Here is a 25563-nt window from a genome sequence, read left to right on the forward strand (position 1 = left end):
CTACAGTGTGACAGAGCCAATAGGAAATGTACCACCCTGCTTCTGAATGCATAGTCCAGTGGCATTTAAAGCGCGTGTCTGTGCAGCCGTCACCTCCAGAAGTCTCTCACTGCCCCAAACTGGATCTCAGTCCCTAAGCCACCATGCTACTTTCTGAATTTGACCACTCTAAGGTCCCCATAGGAGTGCAGTCATTGTCCCCATCTGTTGTGACTGACTTATCTCACTGAGCATACGCCTGGGACTCAGTCAGGCTAGGGTTCTCTCGGCTTTGAAGGCTAAGTACTCCACTCTAGGGAGGGAACACATTTTTCCTGTTGATTCATCCATGGCCCCTAAACTTTGACCTCTGACAGTGCCCCTGTAAACATCTCTGTATAAACACCTCTCAGAGCAGTTTTTGGGTATAGACCCAAAGAGGGTAGGACTGTTTCATTTTCTTCTGTGGAGTTTATGCCACAGCACCTCCCCACTGCAGGAGGCAACGCTGAAGAATTTTCTTTTACCCAGAGGGGAGTGAAGACTCAGGGCAGGGGAGTTTCCCTGTGAAATTCTTCTAAAACTTGTAAAGGTTTAAGACTTCTAGAACTTGTCAAGGGATTCAGAGTCCATTTGGAAGGAGGGAAGCCAGGAAATGCCTGTTGTTGATTTGGGGCTAAGACAGGACGCTGTGGCAGGCCTGAACACAATTCAGCCTTCTGGGTCCTCCCAACAGTGTTTCAAAGGAACGGGCTCCCAGAGGTGAACTAAGGGAAAGTCAAGATTTCCCCCCAAATATTTTATTTAAATATTAAATTAAAAAAAATACATCAACTAATCATTTGGCATACGTCTCTCACATTAACATGAGAAATGAAACAATCCCATCATAGTAAAAAAACAAAAACAAAACAAAAAACCCATTATATACATCTGAGATCACGGTAGTGTCTTTAAATAGGCGATCCCATTACAGCCCAGCACAGGGCCGTGAGGATCTACAAAAACACAGCACACACGCCAAAAAAACCCCAAAAAAACAAAAAAAAAAAACCTAAAAACCATGACGTTACTGTCCCCCAGAGGGTCAACAGCGACTAGAAGACACAAAAACTGCCAGAAAGTAAAGTGCTTGTCACTTCTGACACACAGCAGTGCCCAGGCCTTTGATCTGTGGTATCCGGACAGGAACTGTGGGAGAGGAAAGCCGGCTGCCCGGGATAGTAGGTGCTTCCTTGATCCACACATCAGGTGAGTCGGCAGGAGGGACACTTTTTGGTTTGTTCTATGGAGGGCACCAGTTCTGACCCAGAAGAACGGTCCTCCGCCCGTCTTGAGAGTAAGCGGTATAGGCTGGGCCACGGGGCCAACAGGGAGGACTGCGCTGTGACGTCAGGTTCGAGGGCTGCCTCTTCCTGGCCTCAGGTAACTCGGTCAATCTTTGGCTTTTGCAAGTGTCTCCTTTCCTCTCCCTTAAAGACCTCAGGTTAATACTGCGGTGGTGAGACGCGGTGGTGGAAGTCGCCCGGGAGGCAGGGGGGACAGACAGATGGCTGACAGAGAACGAAGGTGTTTGGATGGCACAGCTGTTGCCTGGGCCTACCTGTCCAGACAGACTTGTCAGGTGGGGCCGCTCCTTCCCTGACACCTCTACCCTATGCTGGAGGTGGGCAGCCCATGGCCCTTTCAAACACAAACGTGGGGCATGACTTCTAAATGTGACCAGGGGAGGTTTTTAAGCCAGGAACACAGAAGTGTATACAAAATAGAAAAAAAAAAAAAATAAGTAGTGTCTGTCTCCTATTTATATACATGTGTAGTGTTTGCTTTAAAAAGAAACTTTACAAACACTGACTTATAATATTCCTGGAAAGCAAGCCAGACAAAGCCCAGGCCTGGGGGAGCCGAGCTTTTACTAAGAAAGTAGGAAAGGTCCCAGACCATGAGCAAGGTGGTCAGAACCAAGATGCCCGCTGGCTACCTGGGTCCCTCTGGTCACAGCCCCTTGGTATTGCACAATTTCCCCAAGTCAGGTGTTCTTGCGGGACCCTGATAATGAAATGCGTAAAAAAAAAAAAATCTGATAATTAGCAGCAGTCGAGGTACGCGGCAAGAAGGAACTTCTTGGCTTCCTTGCGGAGGGAGGGGCTCTGGTCCAAGTGACCGCGGGACAGAGTGCCCACCTGCAGGTCCTTACCCGCTTCCAGTCCTCTGAATAAGCCGGGCGAACTGACTTGAGCAGCTACAGAATCTTAAACTGAGAGGCGATGCGAGGCGGTCCTCTGTATGACGCGGGGGAAAATCCCAGGATTGGGCGGGGTCTTCCCCTAGGCTGATGCTTGGCTATTCTGAAACGCACACGGAGAGCAGCAACTTCGGAGCGTTTCGGAGGTGGAGCGCTGTGAAGCCAAACCCAAAACGATGCCGACCAACACACACGGGCGCGAGCCACGGTACGAGCTGCCCCCCTCCAGGGACGTCCAAGCGCTTGTCACGTGACGGTGACGGACCGTGAACAGGAGTGTAGGTCCCTGAGCAGCGTGGCCCCTCTCTTCTTCAGCTCAGCCGCGAGGGCCTCTCTCCCCTCATTGTCCTTCCCTCCCATCCGCCCGCCCACATGACATACTCTTAATTATTATTTTTCTTCAGAAAGTTTCCATCCCTACTTATCATTGAGGTCACTCAGTGCAAGGAAAAAAACAAAAACAAAAACAAAAACAAAAAAACTCCTAAAAAAGCCCGTACACCAAACATATTGCTTGTTTCACGTCTAGAAAGTTCTTGGCTTTTGAGTCCGAAACCATCTTCACATACTCTGAAATTATTGCTTGGAAGAGTCCATCCGTGGGGTGGGGGGGCAGGGGTGTGGCAGAGTCACCCTCACTGTACCAGGACGAACGTCCCCCGCTGGCCAGAGGTCAGGTCCTCCATCTCACAATCCCCCTGCGGCAGCCCAGCAGGATCACAGCTTGGGGACAGCCTGGTGAGGCACTGTGGCAGGGGACCAGTGGGGAGGGCCACTGGGCCAGCACTGATGTGCAAGTGGGCATCCAGGAGCTGCGCGGCAGACGCCACGGGGGACATGCCGGGCTGGAGGAGGGGCGTTGGCAGCAGTGGGATTCCAGACACGAGAAGGCCATCACAGGGAGTGAGCACGTAGGGGACGGGGGACAGTTGGGGGGCCTGCTGGTAGTCAGATGAGACGGCTGAGTGGTGCTGTAACTGGAGCAGCCTGAAGAACAGAGAGACGGGGAGGGAGGAGGTCGGTTACCCTCGTTGGCTCCGCCCAGCAGCGCTCTGGTTTCCCGGAACTGCCCAGGTGGGTCCCGCCCACCTCAAAGCTGCTCTCGGCAGATGGGGTTTCACATAGCTTTGTGTGTGACGTGACACATCCCTGAGCCATCCTGCCCCCACGTCCTGGCTGTTGCGGCAACTCAGAGATGTCAAGCTCAACAGGAAGAAGGTCTTGGTCACCATTGCCCTCTACCCACAGAGGGTTACCAAACCTACCCACTGCCTCTCCTTGCTCTAACCCCAACCAAAATGTCCCTTAAGGAAACCACACGACAGGGGACATCACAGCACACAGGGAGCTTGTTTCATGGGCTCCTTAACAGAAAGGGCCCGGAGCACAGGAGCAGGATGGCAGGTCAGGCCTACCTCTGCTGGTGCAGCACCTCTTCGAGCAGGCTCCTGCCCTCGCGACTGCTGGCCGTGCAGCCTTGCAGACCTGAGCTTGGGGCCGGGGTGTGGAAGGTACTCATCCCTCCCCGGGAACCTCGGATGGAGGACTGGCACACCTGACGGGCCAATCCTTTGATCTTGTTCAGTCCCAGGAACCCCTTGGTCCTCGCGTTTTTCCTTAGCTGCTGCCGGAAGGCCTTCAGCCCTATGGAGACAAGAGCAGGGGGTTAGCAGGCCTGGCTCTAGGTGATGGCCGATAGCTTTCAGCCTACTGGGGTTTCCATGCTCTGTGGAGGGAAGGGAAGAACTGGGCAGCTATGGCTAAGGTTCCCTACAGGGCTCGCACGGCAGCTGCCAGCTCCTGACTCCAACATCCACACCTCCTCCATGGCCTTCTTTCTAGGTGTGGGGCTGTGGTCCCTCCCACAGGTGTGTCTGGGTATGCTGTGGGGGAGAGAGTGTGCAGTGCACTGGGCTCGGGAGGCTGCCCGGACTGACACAGACGTACAGGGCCTCATGGGTACCTGCTGAGTGACATAGAAAAATCTAAAGCAAGCATGGGACTGTTTTTGTCAAGGTCCCTTCCTTGACCCTGGCCATCCTGCTAGTTGCCCAGAACGGTCGTCCCTTGCACTCACGGCCGGGTCCGAGTCTACCCTGTAAGTCGGGCTGCCTAGAACTGGGATTGCACGTCCAGTGTGTCTGAGGGGCACGGAGGGACCTGTTCAGGCTGACACACACATAACTCCCATCAAGGACAGGGATGGCCACTGGGGCAGGACGGATGAGCATGGAGGGGACCTTACCTTGAGTGAGAGACGTATCCGACGCTCTCCGTCCCTCCTGGAAGCTGACAGGAGGTAAGACAGTCGCACCCAGACCTGCCTGACTCTGTAGCACAGGGGTGGCTGACTGTGATCCCAGGAAGGGTGAGGCCAATCTGACTGGAGAGCTGGTGCCCAGAAGCCCTGGGGTGGCCAGGCCACCACCAAGCCCTGCAGGACCTTCGCTTGCAGAAAAGGGGAGGCAGCTGTCAGAGCTAGTTCCTTCCGAGGGACTCACAGCGGCAGAGGAGGAGACAATTATGCCTGTGGGGAGATCAAGTGATTGAGCAGGAGACACCACACCCACAACGTGCAGCCTGAGGGGCAAGGTACTTGGCCTGTTAAGTGAGGGGAGGCTGGGGTATGGTATTCCCCAACTCGAGCTTAATCTAGGCCACCAGAGCCTAGAGGCCCTGGCTGTGAGCCCATAGGTGCAAGGGCAGATGGCTAGCTAAACATCAAGGCTCGGATCCCAGAAGAGGAAAAGGTTCAGTGCCTGGGACAGCCAAGGGGGTGGCCTGTCACCAAGTATGAACCATGGGTCACTAAAAACAAAACAACCTAACGGAGGGAGAATGCCAGGCCAAGGGCCCATTTCAAGTGGGCTTGGCCCTCACCCTGGATACTGGGTCTCTGTACTTACAAGGAGGGTTGAGCGGGGAGAAGTGGGTGGAAACTTCAGCCAGTGTATGCCTCCGGCCAGTGCTGCCAGGCAGGGGTTCCTGGACCTCCTGCTCCTCCTCCAGGCTGGGACCCTGCCTGGCCTCCTCACTGATAGCTGTGTCCAGCAGGCTGCTGGGGGAGATGGATCGGTGCCGGAACACTCCGCTGCAGTTGGTATCCAGGGGGAAGAATAAGGGCTGCAAAGGAGAGACAAAAGCCGGTCACTTCCGAGACTCAAAGGATGGATTCTGGTGGAACACGGCCACCAGGGGAGAGTGAGGAACCCACCGAGGACCAACGCCCACACACCTGAAGCGAACTGTGGAGATCACAGTCTATCTCAGCCTGCAGGACAGACTGAGCCAAGGCCTGGGGCTGCGGGCACAGCAGAGAGGGCCGGAAAGGGTCACATGGGAGAATTTCTTGAGGAACCTGGGGTCAGAGAGGAGGGAGGGGTTTGTGAGGGAGTAATTCCAGGGTCAGTTACCAGTGGCAGCAGTGGTCCTACAGGTAAAACTGACAGAAGCTGGCCTGATGCTAGCTGAGGGCACTATGTCTCTGAGGTCCCACTCATGTGCAGGTGACTGGTGTGCGTGTACATGTGCGTGTTTGCATGCAAGTACAAGAGCCTGCAGAGCCTGGCCCAGAGTAGAGTAGCCATAGCTTCCCTCAGATGCTCTCCTCTCCCCACCGCCCCTCCCCACAGCTTGTGGTTGAAGCATAAGCAGACTTGCACTGGCATCCAGGGGGGACTGCCCTGAGAGTATAAGCCATGTCTAAGCACAGGACTCTGAGCTCTGATGGGACGTCTCAAAGGGATGGGAGCAGGGCTCTGAGAGGGAGCTCACCCTTACCTCCAGACTGCTGAGGTCTGAGTTTCGGAGCTGAGGCTGTCTGGCAGGTGCAGGGGTGGCCCGGGATGAGGGCTGGGTGCTTCGATGCTCCCTGAGGCGCTCGAGCAGGAGGTAGTAAATAGCCGCAAAGTGGTTGTAGCTGCTGTTCTGTAGAGACTTAGGGAGCAGGGACGGCAGAGTCAGAATGAGGCCTCAGCCTCGCCGGCCACTAGGCTTCCCTATGAGACTACTCCAGGTAGCCAAGAATATCCTTAGACAAGCTGGCCCTGAAACTAGACTGCACCTCCATTTTTAACTCCACAGGGAAGGGCCCGCTTTGCTGGAGAAACACGATCCCACCAGCATCCCAGAATGTGAGGGCCTTGCATGCTCACCTCTACTGTCCTCTGCCGGTCGATGCCCAGGGCCTGCATGATGCCCAGCACCTGCTCGTTGTAGTCGCCCAGGTTGGAGGTGTAGCCCTGCATGGAGAAGGCAGGGTCGTCCTGCTGCAGGAGGGTGGGGTCGGCCTGCATCCATCGGTGCTGGCGGATCTGGGCAATGGTGATGCGCTTGGCGGGGTCCACTACCAGCATGCGTCTGATCAGTGTCTCACAGTCTGTGGGAGTGAAGGACTCGCTGAGGACAGGGCACGGAGCCTGGGGGCTTATTCCTACTCCCACAGCAGAGCGTATCACACGGGCGGAAACCACCCACGTGATAGTCAAGAAGTCTGAAGCTGCCATTTCGGTCTTGCCCCCCCTGCCTCAGAGAAGAGCCACCATGATGGGGACCAGAACCAGAGAAGACACTCTATCTTTCTAAGTACTCTCGGTTCAAAACCATTTAGACTATCCCTCCTATTGAGTCTAGGCGACTTTGTGAAGCAGAAAGCCTTGTGTGTGAGAGGGGCGGGCACCTTGGGGTCTGATGGTGGGAGTGAGGAAAAGATGGAAGGACCTGGCTAGTAGGGGGGACTGCGGAGACAGGCTTACAGGAGACAGACTTCAGGGAGAGCTTCCTGTGTGAGCTGTAAGTAGGGCACTAGAAAGCACCTGTAGGTTGAGTTTCTCTTGCAGTCCGATCACCCAGCCCTGAGTCTCGACTTGACTGCAGACTTGCTAGGCAGCAGGGCAGGCGCTGGCGAGACCCACCCACTACCTCTTCCCTAAAGCCACCACCCAGCTCATCTAAGGCTCCCAGGGCAGACCAGCTCCACGCTCACCCACCTTGAGACATGAAGAAGGGGATGCGGAAGCGGCCCTCCAGCACCCGCTGTCTCAGCGTAGGCAGGTTGGGTCCATCAAAAGGGAGGGAGCCACAGACCAGGACATACAGCACCACGCCGAGGCTCTGTGAATGACCAGACAGCTCGTGTTGGTACCCTGCTTGCCGGCTCCAGGGACATACTGGCAGGCAGCAGGGTCCAAAAAGGCTCCCTACCCAGATGTCCAGCTGGGGACCTTCATACTCCTTCCCCTCAAAGACTTCGGGAGCAGCATAGGGGGGGCTCCCACACCAAGTAGACAGAGGCTCCCCTGGCTTGTAGAAATTCCCAAATCCAAAATCTGCGAGGCAAAGGAAGAGGCACTGGCATTGGTTTGGGACCGGCATGTACCGTGGCTGCTGGGTGCACTGGAACCAGATGTCCCACAGGGCCCCCCACCCCAAAGCCCCTGCCACATTCTTGCCTGCCAGCTTGATGTCCATGTTGCCGTCCAGCAGAAGGTTCTCTGTCTTAAGGTCCCGGTGGACGATGTGATGGTTGTGGCAGTACTCCACGGCTGACAGGATCTGCCAGAATTTCTTCCTAGCCTCGTTTTCACTCAAGTGCCCGTTGGAAGTCAGATAATCTGAGGGACAACCAAAGGAAAAGTCACACCAGAAGACGCTGAGCCTCCCCGGGGCGGGGCAAAGACATGCTGAGGACCTTTGGAGGTGTAGGCATGCAGGGTGGCACAAGGAGGCAGGTTTCGCCTAGTGCTACAAGAAATGGGACTCACCGAACATTTCTCCATTTTTGGCAAACTCCGTGACAATGTACAGCATGTCTTTTGTCTCCATAACCTGAAGTGACAACAAAAATAAGGAAAAACTTAAGGGGAGGAGAAAGGCTCACATAGACGCCGTGGTAGTCGCACTCGAACCCAAAGCAACCTTTGACCTCTCCAAAAAACTACCTCCATCATTTAAGGAAGGAGAGAGGGAGGGGGAAAAAAAATCCACAACCCAGAGAAGCAACTTTACACACATCCACCCCGCCGTCTCCTGGTCCTGTCTGTCCTGGCAACCCTCCTCTAAAAAAGGAGAGAGCCACAAACAAGACTGGACAGGGCAAGCATTTGCCTTGCATGCCCCCCTGGGAGCTCTGAAGGCCATGCGTGCCAGGATCCTGGGAGTGTCCTTTCAGAAGCCCCAGGGACAAAACCCAAAGCAGCCAGAGTGATCGATACAAATGCCCCGGCCCCCCTCGCTTTATTGACAGGACATTAAGCCTTTAAGAACACAGCCTTGCCAAGGTAAGCTACAGGGGACTGCTCTTTGTACAGTGCAGTGCCTGGCATGTGTCAACAGTGACGGTCAGTGTCAACATACACCTTCAGAGTTTATTTATTGATCGGCAACTTTGTTACTTACAAAAAAAAAAAACCATTTAAACCATAACTAAGCAACAAAGATACAAAGATTCAGGGCTTATTGTTGTTGTTCCCTCACTTGTGCATACCCATAGGTTAAATATTCCAGGGGAGCCAGGTATGTAGCATACTCCTGTAATCCCAGCACTCAGGAGGCAGAGGCAGAATTACCAGAAGTTCAAGGCCAGCCTGGTCTACATAGCAGTCCTAGCCCAGTCAGTCTACGTAGTGAAACTGTCTCAATACAAGTAAATAGAGAAAATATTTCTTCCTATATTCCAATAGGAAGAAAGGTTTCTTTGGGTTTAAGATGTACTGTTATTCCTTTAGAAGATACTTTTAAAGAAGCTTCTTCAGTCATAAATTTTACTAAGAAAAGTGTTATTAAAAACCATAGCAATTCAGCTCAAAGTTCAGCCATCGTCCCCTCCCCACTCCCCACGGTGCAGCAGAGGTCAGAAAGGGGAAGGAAAATGAACTCAGAGTCTACATCTTTTAACCTTTTAAGACCCAAAATAAGCCAACCGTGGTGGCAGACATCTGTCCTCAGAGACTATGCGGCGGGAGACTGCCACAATTTAAGGCCGGCAGGGCACAGAGAGCACCAGGGCCAGCTAGAGCAACTACATGGCAAGACCCTATCTCAACAGATACAACCAGACGAACACTCCCCACCCCCACCCAAAGGAGAGAATGAGATGCCTCAGCAGGCCTCTGGGGCCCGGGGCCAGCTGAATGAATGCTAGACACCAGTATCAAGCGAGACCAGAGGACCAACTGGCCTCAGCAGCCCACCAGATCCTGAAGGCTGAGTCACTGAAGACAGGAGCTAAAATATCTACTCTGACATCCATCCCCTGGGTAACGTTCCCTTGGTGAGACTGACCTGGTGGGCAAGTGGAAGGCAGGAAGAGGGTGCTAAGACAGATGGGCATCCACAAACAGGCAGGAGCACAGGGGTCAAGCCTCCCCAGTCCCCTCTCTCAAGCACTGACCACAGAGGAAACCTGTCTTCAAGCACCACCACTTAAAGACTGAAATAAGGCACGACCCCCTGAATGCACAGCCCTGGGCTCTGTGCTTAAGAGATTCAGAGGGAGCCGTCACCACAGGCCAAACACAAGCTCCAGAGACCTGTCTGTCTTTGTTCTGAAAAGGACTGGCCAGGGGGTAATTTTAAATTACAGTTCTTTCCCCTCCTGAACCGTGCGCACAGCTTTTCCAACTGTCCCTTGCAGTCACCCCAGGCTCACAAGGATCCTGAGAGTCACTGACAGGAACCACACACCAATTCAACCCACAAGCCCTGGTTTCTCCACACACACAGAGCTATTTCACAGCAGCAGAAGCAGCCAGTTATCACCAGGCAGACTGCTGAGGAAGATTGTCAGGGAACAACAGACAGACAAGCGGGTGAGGCACGCACGTCCTCCGCCCAGATTAAATGGCAAGTTCCTAGGGGCTGAAGTATCTCCCTGTCTTTCCTTAGCGCTGTATCCCAAAGATACATTAAGGAGACCTGGGGAAAGAACAGCTGCTTCTTTGACGTTTAGCAACCATCTGCAAAGGCAGAAGTTCCGAGTTTTGCTCAAGTTTGTCCTTCGCTCGAGCCGACCGAGCATACACAGGGCTATCCTCCCAGTGACAGGACTTCGTCAACAGATCTCAACATGTCCAAAACGTGAACAGGTAGGACCCACAGCAAGAGACTCAACAGTCAATAAAGCTACCCAGCCTCGTGAAGGTCAATCCAGCTACTTTGTACTAAGTGGTTCGGTTCCCACACAGCATCGGAAACCCCAAACTACCTTCAGGGACCCAAGGAGTCTCAGGGTGTGACAGGAGAAAAATCAATGGATGTGTCCCACGGAGCAGGGAGGCCCCTCCGGCTCACCTGGTAAAGCTTGATAATATTTGGGTGGTTCAGGAGTTTCATGAGCTGGACCTCCCGGTAGATCTTCTCCAGATTACTAGAATCTAACCGTGTCTTGTCAATTATTTTAATTGCAACCTACAGATTTTCAAAGGAAGAGGGGAGGGTAAATAAACCTTCAAGTCACCTCATTTGCACCGTCTTTTTTCTTTCTTTCTATTTATTTATTTATTTATTTTATTTTTTTGGCAAGTGAATTTCTCGAACGTTTGATGTCTTCAAAAGGTCACAAGAAGTTGGGGGGAAAAATAAAATAAAAGTAGCCACTAACATTATTCAAAGGGATAGAAGTTGAATTAAAGCCCCTGTATTTGCCATTTGCCAGCTAGCGTTACCAGCAGCCGCTCGTTTCTGTTGTTCCTTCTCCTGTTCTCTCTCTCTCTCTCTCTCTCTCTCTCTCTCTCTCTCTCTCTCTCTCTCTCTCCCCCCTCCCATCCTCTCTCCCTCCCCCCCTCTTGCGGGGAGGGGGCGGCTGCTGGTCATTATTATCTTCGCTGTTCCCTAGTAATTGTACAAATTATGTAGAAGCTTTTTTTCCCCCCTTTACCAGACTAAACACTGTCATCGTTTACAATTGTGACAATCAACTCTGCAGGACTGAATCAGCACAGGGGTCCACCCCCTGGCTGGATCCACCCCCCTGGTTTAGTTCTCCCCCCACACCACACACACACACACACACACACACACACACACACACATACACACACACACAACACGCGCGCGCACCTGCGTTTTGGTGACTCGGTGCCGCGCCAGCTTAACCACTGCAAAATTGCCTTTGCCCAGGGTTCGTTCCACGTCGTAAAAGCCCACCCGGAGGGGCTTCTGCTGGCCCTGGCCGGTGCCTGTGGGGACCGCGCTGAACTCCGACATGATCACCATGGCTTCGGGCCGCACCTGCGGGTCAGCGAGGAGTGCGCTCAGCACCGACCGACCCCGGCCCGATCCCGTTCCCCGCCAAGCCCGGCCACCAAAACTGTCCCACTGGCCACCGGGCGTGCGTCCTCGACCCTGTGTTCCTCCAGCCCGAGGCTCCTACTGTGGCCCCGACACTGGATCGCAGCTCACACCCCCACTCGCTCATTCCTTGACACTGTGTCCCCCTGGACTAAAGTCTCCACGCACGCACCCCCTTTACCCCGAATTCCCTAGTCAGAGCCCTAGGATCCTAGGCTCCCAGCCCGCGCCCCCCACGCGCGCGCCCCCTCGATCCCAGGTTCCCTCAGTGCGAGCCCCCACGCACGCGCCCCCCGACCCCCGGTCCTGACCGGGAGCGCGCGCCAGCAGTCCACCCTCGGTGGACCCCACGCCAGCCCCTGGACACCCTCGGGCCCCAGGCTTTCACCGTGCTCCCGTCCGTTAGAGCCAGCGCTCAGTCCCTTAGGACAGGCTTCTCAACCGGGCGCTCACAGACCCGCCTCCGGGCGCCGACCCGCAACAATGGGGAGCCCGCGGGGCTGGAGTCCTGCCCGCGACCCTATGCGCGCACCTGCGGGCCTCGGAGACCCGAACTCGCGCCATCGCTCACCTCCGCCGCCCTCCGTGTGCCCGACCCGGGACGCCACTCGCTCGGCTGCTTGCTCTGCTCCGGCGCCCGCCGTTCGCGCCGCCGCCGCCAACGCTGCTGCCGCCGCCCGGGCCGCGCCGCATGTCAGCGCCCCGCCGCCGCCGGCCGCACGCGGCAACGCCCCGCCCCGCCCCGGCCCCGCCCCGCGCAAGCCCCGCCCCGCCCCCGCCCCCCGCGGCAGGCACAGCCCATTGACGTCGTTTTGACGCCAGAGCGACGCGCGGCCCGGTGCCTGCCGAGGGGGAGCGGAGATCGGGCGGTTGCCAAGAGACTGGAGGCTCTGACGCGCGCGCTGGTGAGGCCGTTGCTATGGCGACCGCGGGCGGTGACGTCAGGGACCGGGCTCAGCAGCCGCCCGAGGCTGCCGGCGCCCCCTGCCGGGCACGGGCGACACTGCTGTGGCCCACCGACTAGGAGACAGTCTGCTTCGGGACCTCTTCCGGGGGGCGGGTAAACCCATAGTGGGTACGGTGCCCCGTGGTTGCTCACTGCCCCCTTCGGACGCAGCAGGGTGGAATAGGACCGCGGGATTTTCGTCGTGGGGCTCTGGGGCTGGTGGGCCTAGACTGATCACTCTGCTTCGCCGAGCACTCGATGTGCAGCCAGCAGCCTCTGCCCCTTGACCCTCACTTCATCCCTGAGAGGGCCGGCCAGCTGCAAGAATGGCTGGTTCTAGGAAACTGTTGGTCAGTTGAACACCACTTATTTTTGTTACAGGCAGAAAAAAAAATCTCAAAATATTCAGCAATTGGAAAGTTGAAGCAAGAAAACGCGACTCATGGTCCTGAAGCCTCCTGCTTCAAGGGCCACCTCGAACTAGCTCACCATGCTGGTCCGGCAGTGTTCTGGGGCAGCTGATTAGGACTGGTGCTTTAGACACAGGCAGCGGAAGGACCCAGCCCCTACTCAGGGCTGATAAGTGGGGCCCTTGGAGGACTGGGCACTTTGCCCATTCCCTTGCTGTCTGCCAATTGGCCCACCCTGTCTGTCCCCAAGCTGAGAACAGATAGGACACAGGGTGGCTGGGACCTTGGGACTGACCCTGAGAGTGCCTGCCGGAAGCAGGGCCCATTAAAGGGGAGACGGAGTATGGAGAGAGTGGAAACGGGCATGTGGGTGACTCCTTCTGTCTGTGTTCCCTCACACCTCATCAGAAAGTAAGATGTGTTCTTAAGGGCAGACTGGAAAAGGGACAGACGATTCTCCAAAGGCAAGGAAGGCGGCAGTTTGGAGCTAAACTTACGTGTCTCCCTTCCTCGTGGCTTCCTGTGTGAGAGAAAAATTAGCAAGGGGCGGGTATTAATCAAAATTGATTCAGAATTCATCAGAATTGATTCCTCAAGGGAGGAAGACTTTTTGGGCAGATGGGGGGTGGTGTAGGCTAGCCTGAGAGAGAGAATGAGGGGGCCAAAATATACTACTGTTACTATACCTCACCCCCACAAAGATTTCACCAGTTCCATCCTGACCTTTTCTGGTTCAAGTATTTCGAAGGGCATTCAAGGACACTAGGCATCTCAGGGTCCCTTTAGCCTTCCCATATGCTCCTCTGGTTTGTCCCAGGGGCAGTATTTTTAGTCTCTCCCATCTGAGAAGCTTACCGCTGCTCCCCTCGCCCTTGGGAATCCTAACCTCTTACCCTGGTCCCAGGAGAGCTGGGCAGAGGGTAGGAAAACCCCTTTGTTCTTGCCTCATGGGCCCTCATCCCTTCCCAGCCTGTCCACCCACTGGCATCCATCTAGTCAAAGCCTTTCCAAAAGGTCTGAGGTGTTTGCAAACATGTCCTCAGTGTGAGGTCCCAAAGGACAAATGGCTGAGGTGCCCATTAACGTATCAGAACTGACACTTCTCATTCCTATGTAAGCTAACCACTGGACTCTCTTGGTTCTTCTCTTGGTCCTCTTTCCCTTGGTGTTGTCTCTCTCTCTCTCTCTCTCTCTCTCTCTCTCTCTCTCTCTCTCTCCCTCCCTCCCTCCCTCTCTCTCTCTCTCCTGGGTCTTCTTTTGTCCTCCTCTCTCCTTCCCCCCTTACTCCCCCTTCTCTCTCTCCTCTCACGGCTCAATCTATTGTGCTGGCTGTGTTCCGTCAGGACCCTTCCAGATGCCTCTGGCTGATCTCTCCCTCATATCTACAATAAAAAAACAAAAACAAAACAAAACAAAACAAAAAACCCTTCCCCTCAATCAAACCTAAGAGCAGCCACGTCCTCACTTTCACTGAGTCAGCGCCAAAGAAAAGCTTGGGGCCCAGACCCAGTGGCGGATGCTGCCTCAGAGGCAAACCTGGAACCAGGCAAACATGTCTGGCTCCTGGGCATCCACCTCCCATTACTGTCCTGTGACCCTATCTGTTCCTCCCAGATCCTAGAGGAGCAGCTCGCTGTGTCCACAGAAGCAGAGAGTGGGGAAGGACCCGGTGAGCAAGTCCCCTCAAATGCTGCCTGGCCTTACCCTTGATAGCATATGCCTACCTAGGAGGGTTGGTACCGGGCATCCTCCTGAAACCCCATCTTCCCCAAGTAGCTCTGTGTCTTTGATGCCTGGAAACTATTTCTTGGTTTTTTTTTTTTTTTTTTTTTTTTTTTTTTTTTTTTTTTTTTTTTTTTTGCAGGGTTCTGTGGTAATGTTTTGGCACTTGAGGAGGAAGAGAGCACCTGGCATGCACTCTGGAGACGTGAGCAAATGACTCAGGGATTCCTCACCCAGAGCAGGGGAGGGAGCTCAGGGTTGTGCCTTACTGTACCAGTGAGGTAGGTACCTTGGTGAAGTAGCATTCTCACTGGCAAATGGGAATCACTTCTTGTTTCTCACCGCACCTCTCCTGGGAGTGTGATGGTCCTGGAGGTTGGTTTTCTTGTTTGGATCATGGGGCTGGGAGTCCTGTCTGCTGGGCCAGAGAGAGCCCTTCAGTTGTTCATGACTTCGATGGCCGTGCCACAGCCCTGTCTTCCCGACCTAAATCAACATGCACAGAGCCTGGAGTTCTGCACTAGCTCTGAGATTAAGCGGTAGTGGGCCTGCGACCCCGAGCCCTGAAGACCTTGATGTTTCTCTGAGAAGAGGGTTGGCTTCCTATATTACTGAGAGCTGGAAAAGGCACACTTCTTTCTCGGCCCACTCCACTTAGTACCGAAGGGCCTCTTTGCCCTTCTGACTGCGTCTCTCTGGGTTTCATGTGTTGTTTGTACAGCTTCTGCCTGGTGGCTTCTGAAGCAGTCAAGAAAAGTGGGCCACCCCGGCCTGGTCACTTACCTCGGTTTATTTGGCCCACCTTACTTCTGAACTTCTGACAAGCTGCTGTGTGTGCTGAGGGGAGAGTCACAGCCCTGGGATGACAGAAGAAAGGAGGAGGCCTAAGACCCAGGCATCCCCGGTCGTGGGCCAGGAGCTCAGGGAGCAAGTCTGCCCAAAGGCTGACTGGCCTTGACCTTGACAGCATCCCACCTGCCCAGAGGCACTTGCCCTAGAGTGTCACTGTTGTTAGACTATGCCTGGGCAGGAACCCCTGCCTCCCAGAACAGTGACCAGATCAGCCAGCAGGGACCAGAGAAACAAAACAACAAAGCAAACTGGGCCCCTCGGCTCCCAAGTGAGAGAGGCGGAGATTCTGAGGACACTGGACATGAGTGGGAGGTGTCTGGGTTCTGGAGAGGTGGCCCAGGACAAAACAGCTCAAGAAGCATCTGTACACATACCAGTAGATATGTGTTCACCCATGACCAGCTAGCCCTGATTCCAGAGCACTAGGCTTCCCGTTTGTCATGGAGAAATTATTAATTAGTTAAGATTTCAGCTTTTGGGTCTTTTAAGTTTTATTTTTCATTATTTTTTTTTTAATATTAGCACATAAGGTAATAGGCACCCTAAGAGTTCCATACATCGTTTTGTTTATTCTCTTTCCTTCTCTCGTCTCCCCTCCCCCCTCCTTCCCCTCCACATAGCTTTCTTCCTCTTTCAAGTCTCAGGTATTGGCTCACTGTCGTCGTCTCCCTCCCCACAACCTTCCCAGAAGACACATATAGAAATTAAAACCTGGGATGCACACATGAGAGAGTGTGTGGTATTTGTCTTTCTGGGCACGAACACCTAAGATAATATTCAGTTCTATTCATTTTGCTGCAAATGTCATGAATCCATCCTTACAGCCGAATGAAATCCCTTCGGGTACATGGAGCCACATTTTCCTTATCCATCCATCCACTGGTGGACAGCCAGACGGAGTCCATGTCCTACCTGTTGTGAACAGAGTAGCTAGAAACGTGGACATAGAAAAAACATCTGTGTTATACTGGCTTGGAATGGTATGGCTGGGTCATGGCTTTGCTTGTTTGGTTTAGAACTCTTCTTTTGCTTTTCTTCACAACTTGACACAAACTGAAGTCAGTTGGGAAGAGGGGGCCTTAACTGAGAGGATGACTACATCAGATTACCTATAGGCATTTTCTTGATTGACAGTTGAAGTGGGAGGTACCAGCCCACTTTGGGTGGTACCACCCCTAGGCAGGGAGTCCTGGATGGTATATGGAAGCCAGAGGAGTCTCCATGGCCTCTGGTCCTGTCTTTCCTCCACGATGGACTGTGAACTGTGAGCTAAAATAAACCCCTCCCTCCCCACTGTGCTTTTGGTCAAGGTGCTTGTGACAGCAGTGAAAAACACCTTCCTAGGAAATTTCATAGTGGCCACCCAATCTTGTAGTCCCATCCAGCGATACACCAAAGCTGTAAGCTTACTTTTTTTATTTTTATCTTTGGGAACCCGGGGCCTTTCCGTGTGCTAGGCAAATGCTCTACCACTGAACTACCTTGCCTGTCGGAGTGAGGAATCATGGGTACTTGCGGCTGATGGTATTGCTCGATGGTCCAAACCTGAGGACCGTGAGGCCTTTGAACGCCTGTGCCCGTAACCTGTGCCACAAAACCGTGAGGTAGCTCGAGATGGATGAGCACAAGATGAGATCAGTGTCCATGAGTCGGCAAGGGCCAAAAAGGAACATCAGAACCTAGCCAGGGCCTGCTTGGGACTGCGTATCCACCCTGGTGAGACATGTCTGAAGTCCTCCCCCCGGGTCTCCTTCAGGACGAATAGACCTGTGTCCACGAATGCCAGCTCTTTGCTGTTCAATCAGAAGTACCAGGCACCGGGGAGTGTCAGTTTGTTTTCTGCTGCTGTAACAAAATGCCGGAGACTGGAGAGCTGCTTTGTTCTAGACTTCTTTGGTCGCTGAGGCTGGCTTATGGTTTGTGGTTTATTGGGCTAATGGTTCTGAAGGCTGGGATGTCCAAGAGCAAGATACTGGCTTCCCTCCAGGGCCTTCTTCCTGCATCATGAGGTCATTGTAACTTGATGCAGGCAGCAGGTGCGCTAGCCCAGGTCCCCTGTGTCTTCTTCTTCCTATAAAGCCACTAAGGCTTCAGGGAGCCCTTTCTTTGTGAGAGCATTTATCCCTAAGCCACAACTCCACCAACCATCAACTAAAATGCTGGCTGGTGAACTTTGGGTCTCACAGCCCAGACCCTGGGGGTGGGGGCTGACCATGTCAAAGAGGATGCATTCAACAAGCACAGAGATTAACGGTCTGGCTCTGTCCGCATAGCAGAGGCAGGGAAGCTCTGCCCTCTGCAGATATGGAGAGAGCAGCCCCAGGAACCCCAGAATGACCTAGAGCCAGCCTTGCGCTTTACTGCTGGGCTCTGTTCAGGGCTGCACAGGGCGCCGTGGTTCCTATAACAGACTCTCAGTGGCAGCTTACATTCTCTCAGATCCACCAGCTTTGCACACAGCAGAATGCTGGGGTTGCCCCGCCCCCTGCTTTAGTCGTCTGGAAAACATATGTACACGTTTCTAAGATGTATAAGAGCTGTGCTAGGTGTTGTGAGTGTGAACGTGAGTGAGCATGCTCCAAATGGCTAAGAAATGGTGACAGAAAGGAAGACCCCCTGCCAAGGCCAAGGTGAGAAGGGACAGGTTAACCCATTACTTGCACCAGGAAGTCCGGTATCAGATGGTCCCCAAAGGCTCAGGAAGTACTAGCTGTGGCAGCACTGTTGGGTGCTGGAGGGCCCAGGGTTGGATGTCACACACAGCGTCTTTCCAGGGCATTGGTTCTCAAAAGACAGACAACTAGGGGACTGGAGAGCCGGCTCAGGGGTTAAGAGCACTCAGTGATGTTCTTTTTGAAGGTCTCAGTGTTAGTTCCTAGCATCTCACAACCATCAGTAACTCAGTTCCAGGAAAATCTGACACCTTCTCCTGACCTCTGCACCCGTCCTATGCATACAATTAATAATAATAATTATTATTTTTTTTTAAAGACGGGCATGGCTTCTCAGCCTTTTGGCTAAGATCAAGTGTAGAAGATGGGCAATCGAGACAGGAAACCATAAGCAAGCCACTTGCAGAGGACAATGACGCAGGGCAGCGAGACAGAGGGCTGGGCAGGGACAGTGGCCTTGGATGACCTGTGAGGTGTGGACTTTGGCATGGGCCCTAGTGTGCATGCAGGAGGCAGCCATTTGCCTCTTCCCTATGAATTCTGCCCTGGATACGGGGTCTGGGACAAGCCCTGAGTTCAGGGTGGAAAATCCGTCAGCGACCTTCAGCGAGGCCAAGTGTCTGTTTGCCATGCGTTGCCCAAATGTTTGTGTGGCTTCTCCAGAGGTGCTTGAGGGCAGGTGTGGTACTTCAGGTTTACCGAGCCTTGGGGCATTGCCCACAAGGTTGACGGGGAGATTGAAAAGACAAAGAAACTAGGGTTTAACCTTGGCAAGCAAGTTGGAGAAGGGAGCGAAGAGGGAGGGCAAGCTCAGGGTTGGAAGCCCGGCAGCTCAAGAGGTAAAAGCGATTCCCTGTCATTTCTCACAACTCAAACCCTGGGCGTGGGGAGCACCCAAAGTGATCTCAAAATAAAACCCCCCAGTGGTCTAGGAGGGACAGCCAGAGAGAGACCTAAGGACCAGAAATTTGGCTTTCCCCTTGGTTTCTAGATGGGTCTCCAGCGATTTCAGATGCTTGATGCAGGGAGAAGATGATGGCCCCTAAGCACACGGGTCTTTCCTATGAAATTACAACAGATTCTTTTCATGTACAAGGGGTTTTCTGAGATCTTCTTTTTTCCTGAAACCACACCGAGTGCAAGGTCACAGATACACTGCATGCTCAGCTGTGTCTCCATGTCCTCCCCAGTGTGTGTGTGTGTGTGTGTGTGTGTGTGTGTGTGTGTGTGTGTGTGTGTGTGTGTGATTGGCTACTTTCTTTGATTCTGTCACAAAATCCTCGACAGAAGAAACTTGGGCAGGAAGGGTTTATCACGGCATTCAGCTTAAAGCTGTAGTCCATCATGGCGGTGGAGGCTGTAGCTATGACAACAGAGAGGAGGTAACTTGACCAACTTTATCCAGTTGGAAAGCAAAGCAGTTGCTCACATTGTATCTTGTTGGAAAGAAAAAGAAAGAAACACTGGTACTCCGCTGGCTTTCTTCCTGTTCCCTTTTGATTAGGTCCTAGACACCTCCTCAGATAAATTTCTCCAGAAATGCCTTCAACCTATTATCTCCTAGGTGACTCCAAATCCCACCAAGCTGACAGTCAAGATAAACCATCATGGTAGGCATTCAGGCTTGCCTATAATAATAACAACAGTATATAACACAGAGCCTCGTTTCTCTGCATATACAGGCCTATGATAAAGCTAATCAATTAGGCACAGCGAGAGATTAACATGAACTACCCATGCTACAGGAGAAGAGCAACGTTAAATATAAGCTATGAAATGTGTTCTGCCTCCTCCCAGTGGAATGAGACGCAATGAGGTAAGTGACACGGACCAGACACTGTGACCATGTGGGGTTTGGCATGCCCCGCCTTCCCCGAATACAAGCACTAGAATTCTGAGCCGTCTTTGAAAGGTAAGTCGGTGGGTGTCATGTACATGGTGGATTCACTGGACATGATTCATGACATCTTGGACAGGATAGAACAAGATGGTCTGGGGTTTCATCTTGATGTTCAGGTTTCGTGCAATTTCTTTCTAGAAATTTCCATGTAGTGTTTCCAGACTAAGGTTGACCACAGGTAACAGACATTATGAGATCAAAATGGGGTAGAGAGGGGAAGATGGCTCTTCCGGGAAATGTGCAGTGGAGAGTCGAAAGATGCAGAAATACGTAGAGATGAAAACAGGCACAGGAGACGCTGTTGGTGTTTGAAGTTTCCCATCCTGCCATTTATGACTGCAGTAAGGTTCCTCCACATGGGGATCACGCCTGTCTTTCCCAGTGGCCTGTGGAGAAAGCACCTTGCCTTGCCAGTAAGCACCATGAAAATCCTGGTTCCCATGCTTAAAATTGCATTGTGGGAGGATGAACTACGCCCCATGCAGGCATTAGGCTGGCCCCTTTTTATCCAGGAGACTGGACTCCTGCAGAAGAGGTATTTGGAGCATAGGCCTGTGGCCTGTGGGGACAGTGCCAGTTCCCATTGTTCCCAGACTGCTCGATACCTCCCCCTGTCCTTAGGAGACTACTTAAGATGGGTCTGAGAGTCAGGGAGACATTGAAAATGGATGTGGGTTCGTTAGCACTCTCTGGAGAAAGGAATCCCTGGAGGCTAAAGGCAGAGCTACCTACAGAGGCTGGCAGTCACTTGTCACTGCAGCGCAGCCGCCAGTCCACTGAGCGTGTGGAGGCCTGTCCCTAGGTTGCCAAGGTGATCCGCAGGCTCCTGCCTGTGAGGATGGCTGCAGGGGTTGACAGGCATTTTTTTTTCTTTCTTGGCCAGCAGTAGGGTATTCATTTTCTCTGACCTGGTTTCCATGACTTCGGGCATTGTTGCTGTTTGTTTAAAAGGAGCAGTGCACCAGCTTGTGTCAAGGGATGTCGAGGACATCATTGGGCCTGCTAGGAAAAATGGCCTACATTACTGTCATGCCCCAAACACCCTGAAGACCATACACAAGAACCTCATGACAGCCAGGAGCCATGCAAAGATGTGCAGCAGTGTGAGCCTCGGCACACACTGTGAGGCTGGCGCCTCATCTGTGATCTAGCGAAGCCACAGGAAACACAGGAAAAGGACAGGCCCAGAGGAAACACACATTGCCTGTGGTTCAAGGCTCCGTGTTAGTGCTTAGATCAAGTCTGGACTCAGCCTGAGCCTCCTGGAACGAGCTGGACCAAAGGTGTTACAGGCCTGGGTACGTGTCCCCTCCAGTCTCAAAACCAGGAATCCACACTTGTGTTTCAGGGCCAGCTCCCCAGGAGATACTTTTCAACCAGGTACTGAGTGGGGACAGACAAGGTGCTGGAGAGGCAAACTTAAAGCAAAAGGCAAGTTCAGAGCTGGGAGGGTGACAGAGAGGCTGGGCTCATGGAAACCAACGGGGATAGCACTTGGAGAGGGGCACAATCCTGAAGACATCTATTCCCTGTGCCTGCCAGACTCCAAGGCTCCCCCCTCAGTCGCCTCCTCTAACAGAGAATGCCCAGGAACTGGACACTGGGCTACTGGAGTGTTCCTGGAGGTAGGGTGTCCTGGGACTGGTCCTCTGTACCCACTCTGTCTCTTACCCTTTTTCTGTGAGTCGCATCCTATCCTCTTGGACCTCAACCTCATCCACGGCAGTCTTCCCACGTCACTAAGAGTCCTTTAGGACTAGATGTTCTCCAAGCTCCACCCCCAAAACCAAACAAGAAAGGAGAGAAGGACCAGCAAGGAGAAACTCTCAATGACCTCAAAGGCTGGCTCCCGTGTAGGCCCCATAAGAAGCAGGCCGAGACCAGGCCTTGCCTGGCACGTCTCACTCAGGATGCCAGGGAGTGACACCTTGACTTCACTTCTTGGGCCACTAGGATACTGGGCCCCTTCCTCACTTTCTGACCTTGGGTGGAGGGAGGGAGGGAAAGTATGTGGCTAAAACACAGGACTTCTGCTTCCTCAGCTAGCTTTTCTTTCTTTTGGAAGAGCGTAGGACTCTTCAGTGGGCTGAACCTGTCAGGACCCTGGCTGCTCATTCTGCCAGTTCCCACACTGGGAGGAACAGCTGGGGGTCAAGGTGGGGTCAGAAGATCCCCGAAAACGAAACACATGCCTATCAAACGTAACACAAGAACGTATGAGACTCATACTGGACAGACAGACTCCAAAGGACCCTGCACCCTATGTGACTGGCTTCTCTCAGGTGTGTTTACAGAGAGTGGACAGAAGGAAGGGTTCCTTCTGTGGGTGTCGGAAGTGCGTCCAGAGCTCTGTGGCTTAGTCTGGGGTCTTTCTGGAGATGGGGAACTCCCAGGAATGAACACATCCTAACTCATATGCCGGAAATGCCAACTGATTCATGGGCAATGGTCTTGGGGCTCTGGAACTCGCCAATATCAGGGCTCCCCTCTTCACACAGCAGCTGCAGGCTAAGGACTGAAGTGAAATGTTCTTTTCAGCTATGGCAAGGACTCTGTGGAGAACAGGATTGCTGGATGAGACTTAGAGGCCAGGGTGCTCTGTCCTAGCCAGGCTCTAACCTTCACAGGCCCCTGGTGTCCGCTGCATCAGGTCCATCCAGAAGCAAGAGCCTCAGTGACCACATCAGCTATGTGTGGGTCATGCCTGACTGACCCAAGCTGGGTCACATGACTGTCCCAGTGAATGGCAACTATGGCAGCCTAGTTGGCCACATTGCACCCAGCAGATCCACACAACATTTAGGGTAAAGGTTTTAGACCTTTGCCGCTTCATGAAACCCTAAGTGGGGACAAGGCTATAGGCAGTTAGGGCAGGCCAGTGGAGACAGCTGGGCACCACGACCTGGCAACATCTGGAACTTCTCTAAGTGTGATTGCACTGACAGAACAGCATCTATTGCCACAGGTCAAAGGTGGTCCCGGGGGGCCTGAGACACCTGGCAGGGATGGTCAGCTAAGAGGCAAAGATGGCCTCTTCCTTCCACATAGGCTCCAAGGAACCTTGCCAGGCCCTACACACCCACCCATTAGTGCTGGCAGAGAGGCTGGGGACAGTGAATCAGCAAGCCCGGCCTGCCCCACAGCAGGTGACCAGGTTGTAACTGCCTTAGCCTCAGTCTGGAAGAACTTCAGGAGAGCCATCTACATTGGGGAGGGTGGGGTTCAGGAAGGTCTGGAGGACCTGTCACATGACTCTGAGGCGGGGTGGTGTCAGAAAGCTGGTGGCACATTCCCCTGGACACTAGTGCTGCTCTTCCAGAAAGGGACTATACCCTGGGGAGGGCAACCAATTTGAGCCTATCTACAGGCTGTGGCTGACCATGTCGTGGCCTGGGACAACCCACTCCACCTTGTCAAGTGTAAACGCTGCCCTGTGTAATCGTCCCCTCTGGGGCATTCGCAAGTTATGCAGATAATAAGAGCGAAATGAAGATCAATGACAAAAGGCTGTGGTGGGCGTACAGAAAGGGCTATGGAGCAAAGGTGCAACTCACCCGAGCCTGGGGTACAGCCACACCCCAGAGGGTTTAGAAAGCCTTTGCAATTTGTTTTCCGTCTCAGACGTCACTTAGAAACACTAGGCCCATAATGAGACCTTTGCTACCAAATTGAAATTGCTTTATGACTTCAAATATGCACGGAGTTAGCCGGGGTTGAGGTAGGCAAGGTTATCAGGACTGCATATCTTCCATGGTAGTTTCAAAGATCAGTGTGCATTTCTGAATGCTGCGAACCGAAAGTTTTCCTGGTGGTGATATGGCACTTGCAGTCCCAACTATCCTGGGACAGGGGGCTTGCTTGAGCCCCTGGGTGCACAGCTGGCCTGAGGAAGAAATTGAAAACTCCATCTCCAAAGAGAAATTGAATATATAGTTATGAGAAATATATATTTATATGAAATAATAAACAGTAAGGGCAATCCATCCAAATTCATTGTTCTGGTGATAATCAAGCATGTTAAACACCATTATTATATTTCTATTAAATAAATACATTTTATATGATTATATACATTTATAATTTTTATGTTACATACATTATATATAATGTATCCATATCCATATATAATATCTACATATATATTTATATTTATATACATATATATTTAAACAAAATATTTATTTATATATACATATATATTTAAACAAAATATATTTATTATATCATACATACAACATGTATATCTATATACATATACAATGTTTACATGTATATACATTATATCTATATTATATACACACATTTATATACATTTATATATTACAATTGTATAATACATTATATAAATTCTATTATATAAAGATTCTAGAACTTTCAAAAAAATTCAGATTGTGCCTTATTCATGTAGAATTTAAGGTTTTTATTATATCTTGAATTATTCATCTATTCATTTGCGTGAGTGTGTGCGCATGCATGTGAGGTGCAGGGGGCTTGTGCACCACAGCAAGCATGTGGAGGTCAGAGGACAGCCTGTGGGAGAGTAGGTTCTCTCCTTCCACTATTCAGGTCCTAGGGAATCGAACTCAGGTCGCCGGGTTTGACAGCAAGCCTCTTTACAGGCTGAGCCACCTCTCTGCCCTGTGAGTAGGTATATATGTCTCTCCATTTTCAGGAAGACAATCCTTTGTGTCTGGTGTTGAAAGCACTGTGTTTGATATCTAATATTTCATAGTGCCCCACCATTACCCAGCATCCTCCTGTGCCAGCATGTTATGTGTGCAGCTTTTGCAATAGTGCTGCAGTATCTCTTACGGCATGCTGGACTCCCGTGTGACATTTTCCTTTGCATGAGGTTGCCTCGAAGCTGGGATTCTGTAGACCTTATGGTGTGCCAGTATTTAAGAGCTGAGGTTCCAAGAGGACTCTGCAAACTTCAGATGTCAACACGGCTCCTGCATTTACTTCCTGGGGCCACACTAATATCGCCAACATTGAACTGTGTTTCCTCCTCAGGATGCTGAGTCAGTTTAGAACATCACTGCGCCTGCAGAGCACACACCTCCTGAAGTCCAGGTCCAAGGTGGGTGTGGAGGCTTCAGAAGGACCTGTCCATGGTCCCTTCCATCCCTGCCCAACCTCTGCCTCAGAGAGGCTTCACTGCCTTGCTGGTCTCTTTTCTCTTTTTTTCCCCTCCCCCTCCTTTGTTTTCTTCCCCCCTCCCCCTCTTTCTTTCTTTTTCCTGAGACAGAATTTCTCTGTGTAGCCCTGGCCGACCTAGAACTAGCTCTGAAGATCAAGATAGCCTCGAACTCACAGAGATCTGCCTGTCTCTGCCTCCCCAGTGCTGGGATTAAAGGTGTGCGCCACCACAATCCAGCCGGTCTCTTTCTTCTTATGAGGACCCAGTCAGTTTGAGATTTAGGACACCCCACCACTCCAGGATGACCTCATCTTGGCCAGTTGCAACAGCTGTTTTCACAGGGGTTGGGGGACTTACAACATCTTCCGGGAGAGGCAGTTTAGCTGGAATGGCACGGATTTGAACTTGT

General features: G+C 52.5%; 1 protein-coding gene and 1 long non-coding RNA gene across 8 annotated transcripts; one reads left to right on the forward strand and one right to left on the reverse strand.

Annotated features, from left to right (window-relative positions):
- Window positions 1-742: 742 nt before the first annotated feature.
- Window positions 743-12208, reverse strand: Sik1 (salt-inducible kinase 1). 5 transcript variants are annotated; one of them, NM_021693.3, is given in 14 exon segments: window positions 2624-3211; window positions 3640-3868; window positions 4470-4751; window positions 5131-5347; window positions 5460-5582; window positions 6005-6160; window positions 6379-6602; window positions 7213-7336; window positions 7427-7551; window positions 7675-7836; window positions 7987-8050; window positions 10514-10630; window positions 11282-11452; window positions 12084-12139. In NM_021693.3, coding segments are annotated over 13 exon segments (2331 nt in total). In that variant the 5' UTR covers window positions 11438-11452; window positions 12084-12139; the 3' UTR covers window positions 2624-2859.
- Window positions 12209-12332: 124 nt separating this feature from the next.
- Window positions 12333-25384, forward strand: LOC108349047 (uncharacterized). Of its 3 annotated transcripts, XR_015645654.1 has the most exons (8): window positions 12506-12808; window positions 14483-14537; window positions 14733-14871; window positions 19797-19930; window positions 21363-21445; window positions 21557-21639; window positions 22080-22296; window positions 25028-25384. It is a non-coding gene; the product is annotated as an uncharacterized LOC108349047 (long non-coding RNA). The 3 variants fall into 3 exon arrangements; XR_015645653.1 differs by lacking the exons at window positions 19797-19930; window positions 21363-21445; window positions 21557-21639; window positions 22080-22296; window positions 25028-25384 and adding an exon at window positions 15312-16169 and having other exon boundaries at window positions 12333-12808; XR_015645656.1 differs by lacking the exons at window positions 12506-12808; window positions 19797-19930; window positions 21363-21445; ... (1 more) ...; window positions 22080-22296; window positions 25028-25384 and adding exons at window positions 13143-13279; window positions 15312-16169.
- Window positions 25385-25563: the final 179 nt, after the last annotated feature.

Source organism: Rattus norvegicus, chromosome 20 (assembly GCF_021556685.1).
Source record: "Rattus norvegicus strain SHRSP/BbbUtx chromosome 20, alternate assembly SHRSP_T2T, whole genome shotgun sequence".
Taxonomy (NCBI): Eukaryota; Metazoa; Chordata; class Mammalia; order Rodentia; family Muridae; genus Rattus; species Rattus norvegicus.